We start from the raw sequence: 19,731 nt of genomic DNA, 5'->3' as shown, positions 1-19,731 counted from the left end.
TAGATACAGCACTGCCCACTGACAAGCGGCAGGAGTTGATGCTGCCCTGGGTCTATCCGATGGATGAGTTAATGGGAAATAATAGTTTGTACCAAGATCCCACCCAGTTCCTTTTCCTGTTCTGTTTCAATGGCAAGCACAACTGAATACACAGTCAAAGAGGTCTTTTTCAGTCTTCATTTCAAAATCCAAGATCAGCATTGTGTTATTTTTACTGAAAAGTAAATTCTTTGAAGGAATAGTATGGAACAAACTAAGAATTAAAAATGCTTCACAGCAACCTCACCTAGAAGATCAGGAATTCTGATTACCCTCCAGCAGTAGCATCCTTCTAAATCTGAGGCCCAGATTTCATCCCTTCCTTTGATAAAGAAAATCTGGGATTTCTTGGAATCAGACATATCTATAGTCATTGCTCTTCCCAGGTCTGTTTCCATCAGATTGCAACTGCAGTTGCTTCTTCTTGTCTGATGTTGCAAAGATGTGTTCCCCAAAATGTGGTGTATGGTGTTATTCATTATATCATAGTAAAATATCCAGCAGCCTGAATCAAAGGCTTCCATCCAGTACAGACGGCTGTCAGACAAAAGGTTATCATTTATCATTGAAAATCTTGCTCCAGGACAACCTACCTTACATACATGTCGGAGTGACCACAGCCATAGAATCATCCATGCTATTGTAGGGTAAATACAGTGGAATTCCCTCAGAGTGGTAGCAGGGTTTTTTTGTTGTTGTTGATTTTTATTGGTTTTTGCTTGTTTTGTTTGCCTTTAAACAGAATATCTTTAAACAAAGATCTGCTATAACCAGGATTGCAATTTGCACATTGCAGAAAATTGTAATTTTGCTTCATTATAAATGGAGTTTCACATCAGTAGAACCACCACATGAAGAATTTAAATCAAGAATGGATGTCATTCTAAAAGATATACTTTAGCTCAGCCAGAAGTTGAATTTCACTCCTTAATCTTATGGCCTGTGTAACGCAATAGGTCAGACTACATGATTGCCATGTTCCCTTCTAGCTTTAAAAGCTACTAATTTGTTTAAATGGTTGTATTTCAATTAAATTAAAAACAAAAGTTATCAGTCATTTCACACCATACCTTAAGAAAGGGTATGTTGAGAGAGATAATAGAGTCAGGGACTGGTTACTTGACTGGATGTTCAAAGTTTTAAGAGATTTTGCCTTGAGTTCAAGATCCACAAGAAATATTTGAGTTCCTTTCCGTGGTGTTTTGAAGGCAACAAAGAGGTGTCTTGAGATCCAGTCAACTGCAATAGCTGTGACATTGTGGAGAAATCCAGATTTGAAAAGCTTAAGGGAAATGAGAAAACAATTAGAACAGCACCTCTGAAAGCAGGATTTTTTTTTTCAATCTGAGGAAAATCTGGACATTTTTAAAGTCGAAATACTTAAAAAAAATCATCAAACAAGGAATTTTGACTATTTTGACAGAAGCACAAATTGTCATTTCAAATCAGTATTTCAGTATAAGATGCTGATTTTCTTTTCTAAAATAAAATAAATAAAATGCCATTTCATGTTGAAATGAAACTTGTCTTATTTCAAAATGTTGATACAAAATGAAAATTATCATCAGGCTACCTTTTTTTGGAAATTTCTTTTTTTTTTCCAAAAACTTTGACATTTTTCAGCCAAAACTTTCAGTTTCAACAAAACCATATTTTTGTAGGAAAACTTTCCATTTAAAAACTGTAACCAGCTGTAACAAATACAGATAAAATAGATTTTTCCTGGCTGGATGAGGATTTTTATATTGCTAGAAATAACAAAAATTAAAAAAAAGCTATCATCTACAACTTACACTAAGGCTGCCTCTTACACTACAAAAATAACTTCAAAATTGCTTACTTCAAAGTACAACTTCAAAGTAAGCAACTTCAAAGTTGAGCATCTACACACACCCTACTTTGAAGTTAAACTTCGAAGTAGGGCACTACTCCATTTCTGGGAATGGAGTAAGGTCTTCGAAATTGGGCCCCCTACTTCGAAGTTAACTTTGAAGTAACGGAAAAATACGTGCAGACTCTCTGCTGCCTACACCGAGGTAGTGCCTAACTTTGAAGTTAGTTCCTAGCGTAGACACAGCCTAAGCATCACATACAAGCTGGCGATAATTAAAGCAGAAAGGCCATATTTCTAATTCCCCATTTAAAGTTATCTGTTTGTCAGGCATCTCCTTTCAGTTTTTACATTGTAATTGTCCTCTATTTCATTACATAACTATCCCCAAAATAACAGCAATAATATGCATATTTTACATGCGTCTTTCAAACAAGGAAATGCACAGTGAAATACCTGCAGCCTGGAATTATTCTGTATGTTCAGAAGAAAAAGGGAATCTTCCTGGCTATAATATATTGTCGCATCATTAGCGGTGTAACAGACAACCTTTACACCTCCTTTCACTGCAAGACTCTGGATGGTTTGATTTCTGTCTATGTCCGTAAAAACCATCTTGTTGGCAGAGACACTTATAAGAGTTGGAACCGGAAAAAGATCTGGAGGGGAAAATTGATACAGAACAACTGACACCACACACTCTGACAATGACATTAATTCATTATGATGATGTCAGATACTAAACAAAAATTAATAAGTGCCCTGCACAAAGCATGTTTGAAATTGCCCTAGCCACAAAAATGCAAGAATATTTTTGGATAGTTTCTCAGCATGGCCATCCTCCTAAGAACTGTGCTCTAAAATAATTTCCTAGGTAGTTTGGGGCGCTAGCCTAGAATGTGATTCAACTTGTGTTCAGAAAGCATTCCAATTCACAGTATCCAGGGAAACTCAGACTTCTGTTAACCATTCTGGTGTAGTTTAATACAACTGTTGCCTTCATAAATTCAACAAGAAAGAGAACTGGGACTAAATGAAAAACAATGTCTACAGAGGAACTTTTAGCCAAGAGCTGCAAAGGTGCCATTCAAGGTAACATTTATATTACTTTCAACACAGAATAATGTGATAGCTGATGTGTGGCTTGTATGGCCATTTCCTGGATGGAGCATCACAGTTGCTTGTTGTTTGAGACTATGTCATGCTTTAGTGGAGTGTGTACAAAAGTGGGTGTAAGCTTTGATAATACCAACAGCCAATGGAAAATCTCTGCTTGCTCAAAGGGTAGAGATTTGGGTTCTAATGCCTCATACTACACATATGCTATTAAATGGGCAAAAGTGCCTGTTGTTTGCAGCAATAGATATTTTTTACATCAGCCCAATGAAAAGTTCAAATAATCGTCACAGTTCATTACAGTGAAAAGAAGCTAAGACACATTATATGGCATTTTGCCTTCATACAGAGAATATAAATTTGTGGTTATTTGCACAAATCATCCACGGCCACTACCAAACCAAGCTATATTTAAACCCTGGGGCCTAGTGGTAGAAGGCGCCATATATCATTACCAAAGACCTGACTCCACCATTAGCACTTGCATTGCAAGGAGTGGTAGGGAATATTGATACCTGCTGAGTTAGCTTCTGCTATATTAGATAGTGGTCCTGGGCCCACTGACGTGAAGGCTTGCACCTGGAGATAAATGGAACAGGAGAAATGTTACACAGCAATGGCCACTAAGGCCCCAGGTCAGAGACCACTTATGCACATGCTTCATGATGAGAACATGAGTAATTCCACCAACTCACACGTTCAAATTTAAACAGGCATTTAGGTGCTTTGCTGGACCAGGGACTGAGTGGAGGGGGCTTCTGAAGATGGTCTGGGCAATGACTGTTCATCTTGCATCTACTAACCACTTTTAGGTCCCCAAGTACAGGAGACAGGTTATTCTTGTTTTAGATGCGAAGTCTGGGAGCACCTGTCTTGCTGCTTCGTGTTGTCATTCTCCAGCAGGCCCTGTGGCTTCATCCTTGGGCAAGGATGCAGCACACCTCCTCTGCCCCCTTGTTTTTTTAATGTAATGTATTGCAAAACCATGTGTTATGGGATACCTCAGTTCTCACTTCATAAGGAAAAACACAGTGCCATGGTATATTTAAACATGAGTCATCAGAGGTCAGCAGGTATAAGGTGTCACCTCAATCTTCTTCACTCTTCTTCTGTGGTGGGGCTGTCTTTGCTCTGTGGAACTGACTTCTGTTGGGATCTGTACTTAACCTGCTACATCTAACAGGGGCCTTGGAAACTAGGAAATTTTCCTTTAGGCCACTTGAAGACTGTGTAATAGCTATGAGAGGTAGTACTGTGCTCCTCATTATACTGACAAGCACAACAAAGCACAGAGTGGTTAAATAATTTATCCAAGTTCTAACAGTGAGTCAATGACAAAGGCAGAAAAAGAAACTAGGAATTCTGGCCCCATCCCTATGCTAATCATTTGATAATACCTCATGTCATAGTTATAACATCAAAAACAAAACAAAAACAAAAAAAAACCAAAACCCAGAGCATTGTCTTATTCATTTTCCATACCTGAAACCTCACTGTCAGCCTGGGAAGCACATCCTTGAGTGAAAAGGACATCAAAGAGGGTGCAATGTCACTTATATTCCATTCTGCAAAAGTCTCATTGGTGCCACTTTGATTTACTGTTTGATAGTAAACTCTGAACTTTGTTAATGCTCCATTTTCTCTCCTAGGTTTATTCCACCTAAATTCCACTAATACTCGCTCTTTGCCTTCATGTGTACCATTATGTGACACATATATTCTGGGATTTATAGGTGCTGACGGAACTGTTTTAAAAATACACACAAACATAGGAGAGAATTTGTGTTAAAATTTCATGTTTGATAGTCCCTGCCTTTAGCTCCTGAGTCTGGCATCTACAGATTAGTTTATGGCACCTAGGCTGCTAGAAAGGGGAAAATACATTCAGACTTGAATATAGCAACTTGTGTAATTCAGACTTCAGCCTAAAATTATCCTTTTAAAAGAATTTAATTTTGAGGAGAAACTGACTATTTCATTAAGTAAGTAGTGGTGTGAAGGCATGAGTGTGTGTTTTAATGACAAGGTGGTCCCAACAAGTGCTCCCAAAGCTCCCTAGCTATGACCATGACTGCTATATGTTTTACATGGTCATATGTGTAGTTGATTTTAGCTTGTTCAATGAAAACCCACAAAATTAGCACTACTCCATACAGCAGAACTTCACAAATGTCCCTATCATTAAACAACACATCTTATCAGTTTATAAACACGCACATATTAAAAAACAAAACAACAAAAACAGATCATCACCTTACTCTTTTTCCATACCTGAAACCTCACTGTCAGTCAAGAAAAGCTAGTCCCTGGCCTTTCCCCTTCTGCTCCATCCCCTCCCCTGCAAGAGCCCAGAGAACACAGCCCACTACTGATGGATCCTCTGCCCCAGCCCTGGGCCACCCAAGTGCCCCCAGACCCAAAGCATCGGGTGGCAGGTGGCACAGTCCCAGTGCCCCAAATTCCAGACAGATAGTGTGGCCACAGACACTTGGAGTCCCAGTGGCAGGCCACCAGTGCCAGCCCCAACCAGCCTGAGGCACAGGAGAGCTGGAACTGCAGTAAAGCATTTGGGGGGCAGAGCATGGCTGGGGCCATGCCATATTCAGCCTGTGATACCCAGCCTCTATGCAGTGGAGTGGATATCACCATGTATTGTCTGTTCAAATGTGTGTTACTACAATGGTGCTTTCATTCACTTGTAACAGTGGATAGACCAATTCAAGAAAGTATGTAGGCATTTGCTATGACTCATCTCAACTCACAGTGAGACAACTTTGGAAGCAGCTTAACAGCTCTTAAGAAAACTCCAACACCATGAAATAAACAAGGCCTTATTATGTGCATTAAATATTAGGAATGCAATTGCAAAGTCAAATACCTTCCTCGGGAGCTCGAAGGGATGTGGACGTTGTAGGTCCCTCCCCCCAGTAGGTATAAGGCGTCACAGTAAAATCAAATAGCATATAGGGCTCCAGCCCTTCAACTCTGTAGGCTGGCACTGTCAGATTCCGAGGAGGCAGGCACCGGTCACTATCCACAAACTATAATAAGCACAAAACATTGTTCTCCTCTCAGAAAAACTTGGTAAACATTCCAAGTCTTTACTTTTTACCAAAAAAAAAAACCCAAACAAAAAAAAAACAGATCGGGGAGATTAAATTTGTATTGGACTCTCATAGTTCCACTGACTTCTATGGAAGCTGTGATCATTTACATCACCAGACGATCCTCCCCCTTGATTAAAGTGTAACAATAGTCTATCAAATGTGCTAAAATCAAGTGTGGATGAAGCTTACAAGTAGACATAGTATGGTCTATTTTGCTGGTTTATAAAATCAAAGACCTTCTGACAATCTTCTGAAGAGTTTGAAGATAATGCCCATACATCTAGAAAAGGTCTACATAAAGGCCTAATTTTTAAAATTGTCAGTGTCTAGGAGCAATAATTCCAGATAATAGGAAGGAATCTCATGAATACCCTGGTCTGTAGAACCTTGGACTCCACACAGTAGAAGACAGTGCCCCATTCCACAGTGGTGGAAGCGTTCCAAAGGATGTGAAAATGTGAAGCATTTCCTTCAATCCTCAAGGAAGATTCCAGAATTGAGTCTGGAATCACTTTGGGTGGAGAGGAAAAGTTCCCTGTGGTCCAAAAAATGACAAAAAATAAGGATGATGAACAATGGGTGGAATTTACAAGTCTGCCTCAGTGACTTATGAGCACAAATTTAATTAACATCATTTAATATATGATTAATAATAAAATGATTTATGTTGGTTAGGCCATGTCAGTATCATTTGATTTGGCTTCTAGTGGTTCATATAGCTATAGGTGATCCATCTCTAGTCTGATAAATGTATTAAAAAGAGATCTATATTCACATCTTTTCACACTCACAAGTTAAGATGCAAGAATTACAGGCTCATAGTGGATACATTTTTAAAAGTCTGTAGATCAGAAAACCAAATACCTGGCAGAGGTTTGAGTGACCTCTGAACAAGGGTAAAAGCTGAAAACTCTGCTGGCTGTGAAAAGGGGATATTAATACTCTGATTGACTTCTTGTGTCGTAATGAACCAGTAGCCGTTAATCCAGAACAATCGTCCACTGTAATACAGGAGTGCACTGTAGGATACTTCTGAAGAACTCCATCTTGCAAATTCAGTGATTATAGCATTACCACAACTGTGAAGAAAATATGGCATTACCTAAACCACAACTTGCTTTGTAAGAAGAAAGGGATCTATGCAATACACTTTGATACTTTAAACTATATCCTTCAATTCCTTCTCTCTACACAAGTACTAAGGAAAAATTAAAAGGTTTTCTTTCTATTCCTGTCCCTCCCCTCCACTGAAAAGCATCAAAACATTACCTTGTTTCTTCACCTCTTATGACACCTTTAAAACGAAGTGATCTTCATGCTAAAATATTATAAATTATTCAAAAACAGACAGCACAATTTATTAAAGACATCTGTTTTTTTCTGTACAGCTGAAAATGATTCTCTCATTTTGATTAACAGTAGCTTCCATGTTAGTGTGCCATTGTCCACAGGTGGCCTTTTTTGTCGTGTTTTCTACTTTTAATTTTCTGGACTGCTGCCTCTGCACTCTACTGAAATTCCCCACCACCTTGTAAGACACACAAACAGTGATTTCTAGGCTAACAAGGGTTAGAGCAGCTCCAAAAGGCTGGCTGAAGGAGCTCTTCCAGGACTCACTTGGGACAACTGCTGCCAACAGAGCACACAGAAGAACAAGTCTGGATGCCCACTTAGTGAGTCCAGCCAAGGGATGATTTGTCCACTAACTGGAAGAGGACACCAGTGTGATGATATTATCCATAAATAAATATGAGCAAGGGTAATAGCAGCAAAAGTTAACAAAAGTTGCTGATTCAGCCATGGCTTTTGGTGACACAGCACAGTGGTCAGTTTCCCAAACCTTCCTCTCTCCCACTGCTAACAAAAAAAAACAAAAAAAAACAAATATGAAAGAGACAGTGATCCCTTCAGGACTAAGGAGCAAAGAGTTTCTGCAAAGATCTGCCTGTGCCCCTGGCAGAGTGACTCAATACAAACTTCTGTCTCAGAGACACTTTCAGATCTATTGCATGGGTTAGGGCCAACGGTAATAGGAACTTGACTTAATGCCGCTCATTGACTTTGTTCAGCCTTCTGGGAAAGACCCATAAGCACAGAGATGAGTTTCTTCTTCATTTCTTGGTGATGTAATAAAGTTCACCGAGTCTTAAAACAGACAAAAAAACTCACTGGAAACCTGCAGCCAGCCAATCAGCAGCCACACATATAATTGCCTGGCAAATCTCCAGTGTACTGTCACATTATTTCCATATGAGGAATGAAACTCTATGCCCAGGTTCCAGACTTGGAAGCCTAAATCAGGCATTCAGTTCCCCTCAATGTTGCACCAGTCAGTACCTACTGATGCTCATGTTAGAGCATAAATGCAGAACTGAACATTTTGAAAACTGGTCTCCCCTTGCAAGTGGATCTGCAGCGCTCGTTAGAGCCCACTTCTGTTCCCACTGAAATCAATGGACAACATGATCTGGACTTTAATGGCAACAGGATCAGACCCCCAGGCTGAATTGAGCTGATTGTTTTCAGGGTAACATGCCCTTATTTATTAAAAGCTGTTAACCTTTCCTTCCAGTTGTTCCAATGGTGATTTGATCTACCATGCCATTTCTGTGTCAAATCTTAGAGGTATTCTTTGATCCCAATTTATCTTCTGGGCAATGGATTAGCTAGATTACTAAGACATCATTTTATCACGTTAGAAATATCTGTCCACTTTGACACATGCTCTCCGAAAGAGATTTGAAAGGCTTAGATATGCTGTTTGGTCCATTGAAATTGATTACTCCCACCCTCTTTGCTCTAAATACCAAAGATGATGATTTATGCCTTGCAGCTGGTTCACAATTGAGTTGCAAGTGTAACCCCCTAACACTAACTCTAACCAATATGTTTTGATTATTAGGTGTTCATTGGGCACTGGCCACCAGTGAGGCTGGGATCAGTCTGAACATTTAGCTGATTGCCTACAAGGCAACATTTACAATGCAACCTAGGATTGAGATTCTCCTGCTCTTGTGCCCTTACTTATGCTAGCTGTCCTTGTGTTAGCATAAGTGTAACGAGCAGTGTGGCAGCAGTAGCACTAGTGGAGATGGTGAAGCACAGCTGAGCTGTGCCAAATACTTGCCCACTGATTTCTGGTGGGTTTGTACTGGGTACGGCTCACCCATGCCTCCACTGCTGCTACCAGTGCTAACCAATTTACATTGATATTTATACTTGTACTAGCTCAATGACAGCTAGCACAGGTTTTCGTAGATGAGTAAGGAAAAGCACGCCCTTTGCTCATAGGTTAGATATAGCATAAGATGGCACATGAAACACACTTGCCTCTTAAGTAATTTTAGAGGTTCAGTCTGATTCCTGTAGAGTTGGACATGCAGTAACTAAGAGAAGCTTTACATATGAAGGGATGCCAAAATATTGCTCCAAAAAAGTTTTAAAATGTCTGCAAGTAGTTTTTCTGTGCTTACATGGCACATGCCAAAAGTGATATAAAGGGCTGATCAACATTCATCTGATGTGACCTACCTCAATCCCTGGGAAAATAATGGAGAGACTCCTCAAGGAATCTGTTTTGGAGTACTTGGAAGAGGGGAAAGTGATCAAAAGTAGCCAACATGGATTCACCAGGGGCAAGTCCTGCCTGACCAATCTGATTAGCTTCTATGACGAGGTAACAAGCTCTGTGGACATGGGGAAGTCAGTGGATGTGATATACCTTGACTTCAGCAAGGCTTTTGATACAGTCTCCCACAATATTCTTGTTCATAAATTAAGGAAATATGGATTGGATCCTTGGACTATAAGATGGATAGAGAGCTGGCTTGATGGTTGGGCCCAACAGGTAGTGGTCAGTGGCTCAATATCTACATGGCGGTCTATTTCAAGTAGAGTGCCGCAAGGCTCGGTTCTGGGGCCAGTGTTATTCAACATCTTTATTAATGACCTGGATGAGGGACTGGATTGCACCCTCAGCAAGTTTGCAGATGACACAAAACTAGCAGGAGAGGTAGATTCGTTGGAGGGTAGAGAGAGGATCCAGAGGGACCTGGATAAATTGGAGGACTGGGCCAAAAGAAATCTGATGCGGTTCGATAAGGAGAAGTGTAGAGTCCTGCACCTGGGGCAGAAGAATCCCAAGCATTGTTATAGGCTAGGGACCGACTGGCTCAGCAGCAGTACGATGGAAAGGGACCTAGGGGTTATGGTGGATGAAAAGCTGGATATGAGTAAACAGTGTGCCCTTGTAGCCAAGAAGGCTAACAGCATACTAGGGTACATTAGGAGGGGCATTTCGAGCAGATCTAGAGAAGTAGTTATTCCTCTTTATTCGGCACTGGTGAGGCCACATCTGGAATATTGTGTCCAGTTTTGGGCCCCCCAGTATATAAAGGATGTGGATTTGCTGGAGTAGGTTCAGCAAAGGGCAACAAAAATGATTAAGGGTCTGGAGAACGAGATCTATGAGGATAGGCTGAGGGATTTGGGCTTGTTTAGTTTACAGAAGAGAAGACTTAGAGGTGATTTAACAGCAGCCTTCACCCTCCTGAAGGGGAGCTCAAAAAAGGAGGATGAGAAACTGTTCTCAGTGGTGTCAGATGGCAGAACAAGGCGTAATGGTCTGAAGTTGAAGATGGAGCAGTGTAGGTTAGATATTAGGAAAAACTACTTCACCAGGCAGGTGGTGAAGCATCGGAATGCGTTGCCTAGAGAGGTGGTGGATTCTCCATCCCTTGAAGTTTTTAAGTCCCAGCTGGCCAAGGTCCTGGCTGGGATGACTTAGTGGGGGTTGATCCTGCTTGAAGCAGGGGGCTGGACTAGATGACCTCCTGAGGTCCCTTCCAGCCCTGTGATTCTGTGATTCTGTGACCTATGACACTCACTCTTGGTTTTGCCATTTGTGAATAATACAGCCATCTCATATTCATGGTGTCAAAGAGACTACTGAGTGCTGATGTGAATAAGGGTTGCAAATTCTAGTCCTAATCAAAAGGCAAGGAAAATAAATGGCTGCCCTTGATACTGGAGAAGTGTCAGGTTTCAAAAATGTTCCAGATTCAAGATAACATGGAAAACTAACCACTTATTTTCTAATGTTACAAGTCAAAGATGCACTCATGCATCCGATGAAGTGGGTCTTTGCCCACGAAAGCTTGTGCTCCAAAATATCTGTTAGACTCTAAGGTGCCAAAAGACTTGTTGTTCACAAAATAAAGGATGCACTAGAATTCTGATAGTGTTAGAAAGAGAGAAGGAGATGCACACATGGAAATACTGTTACCTCTCTCCATAAAGTGGTACTCTGTACAAATTTAGGCACAGGCTGTCTTGCACAAACCAGTAGAGAAATCCATCACTAAGATCCAAGGTTAGAGCAATTACCTACAAGACAGAAGAATTCAAACAGGAAAATTAACAAAATGAATACATCATGGAAATGAATGAATATAATAGGAAGATCCCTTCAGTTTTGAAAGATGTGTTGCACTGTTGCTCTTGGCTCTTTACTAGAAAATAAAAATTCTCTATCACAATGCTTTTTCAGTTTACGTCAGACACAATAAAAAAAGGATAAAAACGATATAAAAACATCCTCAATTTGGTGTAAAGCAGTACCATTTTATTGATGTCAGCAGAGTGACACCAATTCATAGCAGATGTTTAATTAAATTTATGAGCATCTGCTATGTTGCTCATCCCTGTAGCATCTGAATACCTCAGATAGTATTGCAGCACTATATCAATTAGTTAATGAAGCTGCCCATTTCTAAAGTTGCATAAACACCTCTGGCATTTTAATGTCCTCTGTCCAAAACAGGTCGCTGGTTTCCATCTGAAAACCAGTGCCAGGCTTTACAGTAATATTGCCGAGGTTCTGATTGAGTTTTTACAATTTGATTTTACATAAATTGTATCACTTCTGGGCAATCAAAATAAGGGCAGCTTATACAGAGTCTGATTTCATATGTTATTGAAAATGATATATTAATTGATTGGAAAATGTTTAATTAAGATTTACATTCAAAATAGAAGCATATCATCACTTTCATTTAGTAATAGTCTGAAAAACATTCCTCATAACCCTACTATCTACTCTACTCTATTTCTTTACTCTCACCTGCACAACACAAAAATTAGTTGCATTTTTAATTAGCCCAAATGTGTCAAATACATCATGTAATTTCACACTTGCAGTCTATAGTATGTGCAATACTTTGTATGTAAATGGTGGAAGTAAGTATCTATTGACCTGGTTTGTGAGTGAAAACAAGATTTACGTCCACAGATTAGGTAGCTGAATTCCAACATGTGAACCCTCAGCTAACTGTTTCCGCAAACTGTTGCATGCACAAAACAGTGAGTGCCGAATTACAGAGAAGGCTGATGTCACTCTGAAATTTTGTCTTGACATTTCCCAAACTCTACTCTCATCAAGCAATAGATCTCCCACCTTTTTTAAATGTTAAGATTTTATCATGCATGTAAATGGAGCATCCATTGTTTTACCTCTCACTCACCAGAAACAAAGACATTGGCACAAAAGAGCAAAACAAATACCATATCACTTACCATCTCTTTGATGGTAAAATGCAATTCACATCATATACCTGTTGATACTTCTTGTCAGAAATTCAAGGTCTGAATTATAGCTCTTGTAAATTTTCTTTACAAAAACTATTCTTGGTATGAGAGTTAGTGTAGCCAGATTAGGAGTCTATATATTATTTATATTACAAATTATATCCCTCTGACCTGCTCTCACTGATATGTTCTATATCAAATTTTGTCTCCAGCTCCCCAGTACAATATTTGTGTTCTTTAGCCATTTTGGATTTCTCTCCACCACTATTACCTTCTTCCATTAATTCAGGCTTGCTCATCTCCGTCCTTTAACACTTAAATTAAAGCAAAAAAAAAAAAAAAGTGTACTATTCATATTCAGGGGTCATGCAGTAAGTTAACATCTTCCCTTTCATGTGCTACAAAAATAGACAGATTTTTTCCATGGTGTGGCAGGCATTAATCTCTGAACATGATGTATAGCTGTTATCCTGTAATGTAATCCTATAGCATAAGATGCAACATAAATTTAGTCTCTTGAAATAACACTTGACCTATCATAACTCATGACACAGTACCCAACAGGGTTCTGGCACATACCACTTGCAGCATCCTTTATAATTTACTGACCTCACAAATATATTGTAAAGAACAGTCAATGTTTATACGCTGCTTTGAACATACCGGACCAGATCCTCACAGCCGGTGTAAGCCAGAAGTCAACAGAGTTATCCCAATATACACCAGCTGCAAGACAGGGGTATGAAGTGCTACCCAAATGCCAAGTTTTTGTGTAAAACAGTTAACCTACTCACCACTGCCCAGGTACCTATAGTTGTTTAGGAGCCCTACCAAATCATAGGTGTACTCCAGGACTCACGTTTTAAAAGGCCAAAAAGAGAATACTTCCAGATCGTGGAAGATCTCGCAATGAGCTATTTAATATTCTATTAATTTTGTTTTAAAACATAAGATCAGTAAACTTCAGCAAAGAATTAAATATTCATAAAATAAATTCCCATCTACAGAGACAATAGTTATAGGGCATTTAATTAACTATTGTTAATTGCAATCTTATGTGCACCGTGGTAACACCAAAAGGCCCCAGTCATTGGCTCATAAATGGCAATCAGAGTGAAATGACAACAGCAACTAAGCAGGCAGCTGCAGAGTTGGCAAAGGCCTTGACACTGAGGATGAGAAGCTTGATGTTGACATGGGGAGCTACTGCAAGAGTTCAAAGAAATGGATAAGGGAAGAAAGCATGGCAAGGGTGACTTTAAGAAGCATGGATGAATGTAAGAATTATCAAATCTTATCATTGGAGTACAAGCAGATTGCTAGGGAGAAATCTAATATTGTTAGGTAGGTGCACCACAGAGCATGGGAAATTGACATCTTCCTGATAGGAAGTCTGCACAGACCTCATTGAACATGAGGTATAAAGAAACTAATCGAATGCTGAATTGGTCTGTTGCAGCATTTCCCAAAGTGTGGTCTGTGGCCCAGTACTGACACTTGGAAAAAAATACCGGTCCTTAGAAAATATACAAATTATCGGCATGATCCTATTAATTGCTACATTTTGTATTTTCCTGCAGAATTAAGATAATAATAAGTTAGGCACTTAAGTATTTTACATCGAGATTTATATTATTATGTACTATTATTATTGTGAATAAATAATAAAAAGTGAAAATGTATTCATTCTTTATTCATTGTTTTGTTTATTTTTTTAATATGCATTTATATTTTTGGGCCACAAAAAAAAGGTACCAAAAAAACCTGGGTTCCAACTATATAAAGTTTGGGAAACCCTGGTCTGTTGCATTACAACATGGAAATATTTTTCTGTGTTGCAAAAACTTTTTAATTCTTCTGTATTTAAGATTATAATATGTTTTTTGTATTACCAGAATTTGCCCTTCGATGTACTAGTTGAGCCCTCTCGCACAGAGCTGTTGAAACAAAAAAGACATATAAGACTAACTGAGCTTTTGAATTGCTTGTCTCCTTCAAAAGGACAGGCCAGTGCTGCTCAATATTTAAGCTTTACATACTAGAAATTCAGATGGTTATTCGTTACCATCCACACAGTAGAAAAATGTTTTTAAAAGTTTATGTTCCAACTTGATATGATAAGACTGATTTGCTTGCAAGAGTCACAAACAACCACAAGGGTAATTCTATTTTGGGAACAGATGAGAAACTTTGGACATCATTGTCCAGATAGGTAAAAATTCACGTGTGTGACAGCCTAGTCAGTGCTGTGCCATAAAAGCCAAACTATGGTTCTTAGCCCCAAAAAGGTTTGGTGGGTACAAAGTGGGTAGAGAAGATAAAATGATCATCAGGAAACCAGTAATGCAATATTTTTCTCTCAGTGTCATTTTGAACATTCAGCAACAGTCAGGATTTCAGTGAAGCCAACATGATTTATGCCAGCTGGGGAACTTCTGGATTTACAGTGGTCATTGTTAAAAATTAATAGTTACCGATGCAACCACCAACAAGGAGATTCAAACCTGGAACTTCCAAAGCTTAGTGCATGTGTCTCTCTAGCTTGAGCTAAATACCAGCAGCCTAGCAGCTAAGGCTGTAGAGGAGGCTTATTTTTTCTTTCTGTAAATGGTCTGGGTGCCACTACATGGGACAGTGGAACCACACCCTGTCACAGTGTAGGTTACATCCACAGTTACCACTGTACAGGGCTATTTTGAGATACCACAGCTCTGTCCAAATGCAAAATAGCGCACATTCTGTGCAACTGCAGTAGGGAAATGACCACTGAAGTTTAAAACTCAACACAAATATTGTTCAATACAGTTATTCAAACTCATACTTCCACAATGATTACTCAGTAAAGTAATAATTGTATGGATTAACCATTATGGAGTAATGATAAGGTATACCCAATAACAAATGAAAGCTGTATTGTTACTAATAGTGATGTAGCCTATGCAAATAGGCACTAAAAACACGCCTTTTTAAATATTAGTCACCTGTTTACCCGAAAACCGTGGCTGCTCTTGTAACATATGGTAGTGCTCTCCATTCAGTTTGGTGCTTTCCACTGAGTAAGTTGTGGCCCAGTACAGACAGCCATGGACTGCATCAGCCACAAGATCCTTCACCAGGAATGCAACATGCACCACAACATCTGAGCGTCTTACCAGAGGAGATTTTCTGTAGATCTGGGGGGAGGAAGGGAACAGCAAAGCTCCTCACATATTACTTATCAATCACAGAGCATAGCTTAGGAATACATGTATGTGACAATTTCACAGTTGTGTATTTCAGGCTCATGTGTTTAAAGTGTCACATAAAGAATTATGCAAAATTAGTAATAAGGATCTGCCATCAAGGCTATGTCTATATGAGACTAAGAAAGTTGACCGCAGACACAGAATTCTAGCTATGCCAATTGACATATCTGTGCTTGGCTAACTTGTCTGTCTCTACAGAGGAAGGGTGACAGAAGAATTTCTCCTTTCGACCTCCCTTACTCCTCGCATCTCACAAGAACTACATGGGTTGACTGTGACCCCTGAGAGCTCGACTTCGCACATCCAAACAAGATGCATGAAATTGAACCCTGGAAGATCAACCCTAAACAAGTCTATCTTCCATGGTAGTGTACATGTAGTCTTAGTGACAAAAGCAAAACTGAAACACCTAATCCTTCTCTTCATTCCTTGGTTCACCTGCCTTTTGAACTGATAAGAGTTCACACCAGTTCACATTCACTATGCACTGCTGTAAAGTAGGATGCAAGGGAATGGAGAATCCAGCCCAATGTTCTAGTTTTCAAAGGGGCCCTATAATTTCATGCTCAAGTAATTACAGGTACAATTTTATAGCATACAACTAAGCCCTGCCTTTTTTCAATCCCCAGTGACACAGTAGTACATCAGAGATTATTTCTGAAATTGGACCCTAATACATAACAAAATACCTAAATTTTTCTTTATAAATATATAATACAAGGATAAATACAAACGTACATGTCTTCATCCATTGAGATTCACTTGACAATCTTTAGCTGAACACTAACACTACATAGTTAGTATCAGTATATTTATAGGTATATTTTGCACCTGCAGTTCTGTATCCCGGTTTTAATTAATAATTACATTCCATCTCAAGCTCTTTCATAACTGGAAAAAGAAACATCTCAGTGGAACCAAAGGTGTAGTTGCTATAAGTTGATCTACTATAAAAGTAAAGGGTCAACAGCAGCTCAAGTGTTAGACAGGAGTTAATAAACATCTTTCCAAATATTATTGGAGAATCTTTGTTATTGATTACTTTAGGTTAGTCTCATTGTAACACTCCTACATACCGTATTTGCTTTGCCAGCCCAGTACAAATACTGACCCAACCAATCAAAGGCCACAATCCTTGCTTTTTTTATGTCAGATATATGAGACTTCTCAATGGCATCACCAGTTCTTCTGCTCAGGGACCACATATGAACTTCCCCCACTGAGTTGCTCCAGTAAAGAGTGTCATTATACCAGTCCATGTCTTGAAGCAAGAAAAAATGATACACACAGCTATTTCTCAAAGATGTCACTAAAATGCCAGTTTTTCAAAACCCATTAAAAATATCCAGCCAAGACCGTGTCTATGCTAGCAGTGGAATGCAGGCTGCATGTAGCCATGTGCTAGAGTAGAGGGCAAGCTCTTCCAAAGTGTTAAGGAGAGAGCTACCAGAACCTTTCCCCACTATCCCCACCTTGCAGAGCCCTTCCCAGATGCCACAGCTTGCACTGTGGCAGGGAAGACGTTGGCTACAGGGAGGCAGCAGGAAATTACACTGCTGAAAGTGGCAGTGTAGCTAGGGGGAGGCACTGCTTGGGCATTTACAGAGTTGTGTAAGGCATATACCCTGGAGTTCAATTGCATCTTTACTCACTTAAGCTGTACCTCTCCGTCTACACTGTTATTTACACCCAGGCTGGGGGTCATGCAATGGCTATATTGTACATAACCCCATATGTATAGACGTACCTTAAGACTGAAGCAGGTCACACCAGTTACAAATGCATGAACAATGTGCAAAGGTTCATACAGCTCTATAACTCAGCTTCTAGGGAGATGGTCATCATGATCTCTCTTATAGACAGCAATCACCTTATTACACTGACCACATTTTCAAGAGTGTCTGGCTTTCTGGGTGGCTCACTAATGACACTAGTTCTGCAGTAGTTTGAAACACTGAGGTTAAACAGACAGAGAGAGAGAGAGACAAGAAATTGGCCCAGGGAGCACAACTCATCCCTGGTGTAACACGTTGATGGCATATCACCAGGGATAAATTTGAACCTGGGAGTGCAGGAAGCTCCTGCCTCAAGACTTGGTTCAGTTCAAACTGCTTCACTGCACATTCAGCTCTAGTGAGATGTAATGAAAGTTTTCATCTTTTAGGTGCCTTCATCAATTCTGGGGAGCTCTGACCAATGCAGACAGGCCCACCATGGGAACACAGAGACTGGAAAGTATTTACCTGAGACATTTCTTATATTAGGAGAGAGGAATACTCCTGGCCCAAAACTATCCAGCGGCTGCTTCCAAAGTCCACTGTCCCCCACAGCCAAGATATATGGTTCTTCTTCAACTGACAAACAATGAACAATTTGTAACTATGCAGTACTAATAAAATTATCAGCCTTGCATTATTTGTGTTCCAGAACCAGTACTAGAGGTCCATTGTGCTAAGGGCTTACAAACACATAGTCAGAACCAGCCTCTTCCCCTAGGGACAATAAATCTAAATACAAAAAAAGAGACAAAGGCTGTGGAAAAAAAAAGTGAGTGACACCCATTTTTAAATAGGGAATGGAAGCACAAGAGATTTCATGCCTTGCCCAAAGTCTGTGGTGGAGGCAGGGAATGACTTTGTATTACCTGAGTCTCATGCTAGTGCCTTAACCATGAGCCTCACCTTCCCTCATCACGTGTATTATGCTAGATTTAAATAAAATTTCAACAGCGCTCAGGTTAGAGTCATCGTACACATGCTTTCAAGGGCCTTTTGCATTTCCTCAGCGAGCCACCCATTCCCATTCATAACATAGTGACTCAGCTGTTTCCCACTGTGCACGTAAGCTCAGGCAGCAGCCACTGGTGGTCTTCACATGTCACCCTTTGATCTCGTCCAAAAGCACTAGAAATGAGATCACTTCAGAGGAAGTACTATGTGCTGAGCAGGCACAGCAGAAGATTGAGCCTCTCATGTTTCTCGTGTCTAGGCCTGGAAAGGTGGTTTATGCACAGGACAAGTTTCTCCCTTCTGCTCGGTGAAGGAGTAATTCTTACCTTCTTTTAAAGTGGTGCCCCTAAAAGACTCTGTCCATGGTCCTTCCCCGGCAGGAGAGACAGCTCTCACTGACACTTCATATGCTGTGGAATAGACCAGCTCTTTCACTGCAAACCTAGTGTCACTGATATTGGAGACAACCAGATCCTCATGAGCATGATGTTGGGCTGATACCTTCACAACGTAAGTCCAGTTCTGCCAGGCGGAAGGACCTGAATGGCGCAGATAGTCACATGGTTGAACAAGAAACTACTTCAACAGAAGCAGGAAAAGTGCAGTTTCAGAGACGCATGGCAAAGCACTCAATCTTAGAATATTGAGCCTTCCCAGAGATATCAGCAAAAAAAACCAAAAAAAACAAATACTGCTTTCGTTCCCCATGCCATAGCAGCATACCATAACCCTGCCATTAGCAACAACCTAATTGGGAGCGACAGGCAGCTTACACAGCCCCAGCAGTACTTGTGGCATGCCAGTTCAGACACACTTGTTTGTGTGGTAGAGCTGATATCATGGTGACTAATGGCTAGCAAAGCTTGCAACCAGTACTGCATGACCATGTGGATCTGTGATAACACTGTGATACCAGTCAACGGCGCCATCCTCCCATCCCCAGGATTTAAGGTGCAGCCTTTTTAAACACTCCAAGATAGAAACACGGTGACTGACTCAATTAAGCCTCCATTAATTTGTCCAGTTGCATTCTTTATTTTATCAGTAAATCATTGCTTTAAAGGTGAGCAGCTTTATGT

The 19,731-nt window shown here is 40.0% G+C and overlaps 1 protein-coding gene across 1 annotated transcript in view; it reads right to left on the bottom strand.

Annotated features, from left to right (window-relative positions):
* ROS1 (ROS proto-oncogene 1, receptor tyrosine kinase) overlaps nucleotides 1-19,731 on the bottom strand; it is a 97,433-nt gene that overhangs the window by 42,436 nt on the left and 35,266 nt on the right. Inside the window, 13 exon segments of the mRNA XM_074989117.1 lie at nucleotides 287-576; nucleotides 1,110-1,321; nucleotides 2,327-2,529; nucleotides 3,502-3,565; nucleotides 4,469-4,731; nucleotides 5,865-6,027; nucleotides 6,465-6,628; nucleotides 6,958-7,172; nucleotides 11,378-11,478; nucleotides 15,660-15,851; nucleotides 17,000-17,184; nucleotides 18,167-18,277; nucleotides 18,979-19,191. Of these exon segments, the coding sequence (XP_074845218.1) occupies nucleotides 287-576; nucleotides 1,110-1,321; nucleotides 2,327-2,529; nucleotides 3,502-3,565; nucleotides 4,469-4,731; nucleotides 5,865-6,027; nucleotides 6,465-6,628; nucleotides 6,958-7,172; nucleotides 11,378-11,478; nucleotides 15,660-15,851; nucleotides 17,000-17,184; nucleotides 18,167-18,277; nucleotides 18,979-19,191 (2,376 nt within the window).

The sequence above is a fragment of the Carettochelys insculpta genome, chromosome 3 (genome assembly GCF_033958435.1).
Source record: "Carettochelys insculpta isolate YL-2023 chromosome 3, ASM3395843v1, whole genome shotgun sequence".
Classification (NCBI taxonomy): Eukaryota; Metazoa; Chordata; order Testudines; family Carettochelyidae; genus Carettochelys; species Carettochelys insculpta.
The sequence above is the reverse complement of the archived record's forward strand: the minus strand, read 5'-3'. Positions and strand labels throughout refer to the sequence as shown.